This window comes from Sinocyclocheilus anshuiensis, unplaced genomic scaffold, assembly GCF_001515605.1.
Source record: "Sinocyclocheilus anshuiensis isolate Anshui unplaced genomic scaffold, SAMN03320099.WGS_v1.1 scaffold1003, whole genome shotgun sequence".
Lineage (NCBI taxonomy): Eukaryota > Metazoa > Chordata > Actinopteri > Cypriniformes > Cyprinidae > Sinocyclocheilus > Sinocyclocheilus anshuiensis.
Window position 1 is genome coordinate 1,561,182 of NW_015542495.1, and position 2,491 is coordinate 1,563,672.

Here is a 2,491-nt window from a genome sequence, read left to right on the forward strand (position 1 = left end):
AGAAATGATGCTGAAAATTCAGCTTTGATCACAGGAATAAATTATATTTTAAAGTATATTAAAATAGAAACTTATTTTAAATTGCAATAATGTTTCACAAAATAACAGGGTTTTTTTCTGTATTTTTGGTCAAATAAATACAACCTTGATGAGCCTTGATTTTTACCGAAGAAACTTGAAAATATGAAAAATCATATATAATATATATATATATATATATATATTAATTTGACTATGTATGTATGTTAAATTATGTTTTAAAATGTAATGTATTTTCAGCATCATTACTCCAGTCACATGATCCTTCTGAATCATTCTAATATGCTAATTTGGTTAATAATGGTTCTTATTATCACTAATGTTGAAAAGGTTTTTTTCTGCTTAATATTTTTGTGGAAACTGACACATAATTGTAATATTAATTGCTTATATAAACACAAAAATATTAAGCAGTCCCAACTGTTTTCAACATTGATGATAAAAAAAAGTTTCTTGTGCAAATCCAATGCAAATCAGCATTGAACAATATCCGAAGGATCATGTGACACTGAAGAATGGAGTAATGGTGCTGAAAACCCATGGCTTTGCATACTGTTGGAGTTTTGATTATATTTTTAGATCAAATAAATGCAGCATTGTTGAGCATCTTTAAAAAAAAATCTGAATTACGTAATTATGTTTACTAAAAAAATACTGAATTGCTGAAATTCTAAGTGAAGTGTTATAATAAAATTTGGGAATGGGAATGTAGATTTAGACTAGCTTTAGGTTTGATTTCTAAACACCATACATGTGAATGAATTAAAGGGATGCAGTGTCCGTATTTATTTTGTCTAAAGTGCACAAAGAAGAATGCACCTTAGGGGATGTATATTTGTTTATGTGCTTGTTTGTTTGCAGACTGTCAGAAGAGTGCGGATGGGCTGGTGAACGAGATTGTGAAATTGGTGAAGGACACCATCGGGCCGGTGGCGGCTTTTAAGAAGGTCGTCTTTGTCAAAGCTCTTCCCAAAACCCGCTCGGGAAAAATTCCACGATCGTCTCTCGCTAACCTGGTGAACCACAAGCCTTATTAGGTATTTTCTGACTTGTTTTTTTCCTAGTGATAATTGTTAATAAATATTTGTGTTATATGGAATTTGCTGTAAGGACAGCTGCAAATCTTCAGCTTCAGTTCAAAAATCATAGTAAAGCAGAAGTTTGTAATTTGGATGTTTCTAATTTTCAATTCATAGATCAGTCCCACCATAGAAGATCCTGAGGTCTTTAAAGACATTGAGAAGGTGCTTAGAGAAACTGTGAAAGAACCTGGTAAATAATTTACAAACAGATGCAAGCACACACACACACACACACTCACTCTGTTCTCTCCAAGATGTGAGATTCTGTGAAGATATGCCATAGAGAAACATGGTTCCCATTAGAATGAACCCCTGATTATAACACAATATTTTTTTATTAGTAATGTCATTTATGTGCATGAACATGATCATTTCCACATATGTCTTGGACCAAATATGAGCAGTAGTCAACATGTTTAGATAATCAAAAACTTGGATAATTTTGAATAGGTGAATGTTAAAAAAATATGTCCGGTTCATACTGATTTCACCCCCAAGATCAAAAATGAGTGATATATATTTTGTGTAAAGAAAATAAAATGAAGGCCGTTTTTATATTATATTGTAGCATAATTTGTTTTGAACCCCCAACTGTCAAAGCACCAACAATTGTGTCAGTTTAAATGTTTGAATTTGAAAGATTTTATTGACATATTCACATTTTATAGTTTGACAGCTAAAGGAAAACATTTGGCTCCATTATCTTAAGTAAAATGTTATTTTCCCTCATTCTGATTGGTTATATATAACCTGGACACGCTGTTGACAGTTTTTGTGAGATTCACCTTGCAGCACAGTAAATTATGACTCATGTCATGTGTTGTAGCACTGGTGTAGCGTCAGCGTGAGGAGATGCATTGTAAAAACATTTGTGACAATGATTGTTCTAAAGCAAACCTATTTGACTGTACTTTTTTATTGACAATGAAAAGTTGTTTGATCACCACATAGTTTTGACCAAAATACAATCAGTAATAAATAAAAAATGGACACAAAATAAAATGATTCTCTGCGCGTGCAAAACAGGGACGTACAAACCGTCGAAGTGTCTGATATAACCGAAAGATGGGAGGTGGAGGGCTGTACAACAGACGTCCCCCGCGTCTCGAACGGAAACATTTTTACACCAAAGTAAGTCACAGCAAGTAAGTCTACGTTCACTACGAGCTAAGCCTGTCCTTTAGCGATTTGTTCTAACGCTCTCGAGATGAGGCCAGCCTATTGGCAATGGAGCAAATGGCAACAGGTGCGGTTTTTGCACGTTTTGATTTGCGTTTTGTACTCCGAGATGAGCGGTCCGCGACGAATACGCGCCGTGCTCCGGCGGTACAATTTTGTGCTACTCACGACGGGAAACAATTGCCGTTTTA

At 34.4% G+C, this 2,491-nt stretch overlaps 1 protein-coding gene across 3 annotated transcripts in view; it reads left to right on the plus strand.

Annotated features, from left to right (window-relative positions):
* The window catches only part of LOC107694183 (acyl-CoA synthetase short-chain family member 3, mitochondrial-like), a 48,870-nt gene extending 46,618 nt beyond the window's left edge, over positions 1–2,252 (plus strand). For 2 of the 3 annotated variants that reach the window (XM_016493815.1, XM_016493816.1), the window contains 2 exons: positions 901–1,076; positions 1,236–2,252. In XM_016493815.1, coding sequence (XP_016349301.1) covers positions 901–1,076 — 176 coding nt within the window. In that variant the 3' untranslated portion in view covers positions 1,236–2,252. Of the gene's footprint in view, positions 1–900; positions 1,077–1,235 lie in introns of those variants that run through there. The other variant, XM_016493817.1, reaches the window with a different exon arrangement.
* The last annotated feature ends 239 nt before the right edge of the window (positions 2,253–2,491 follow it).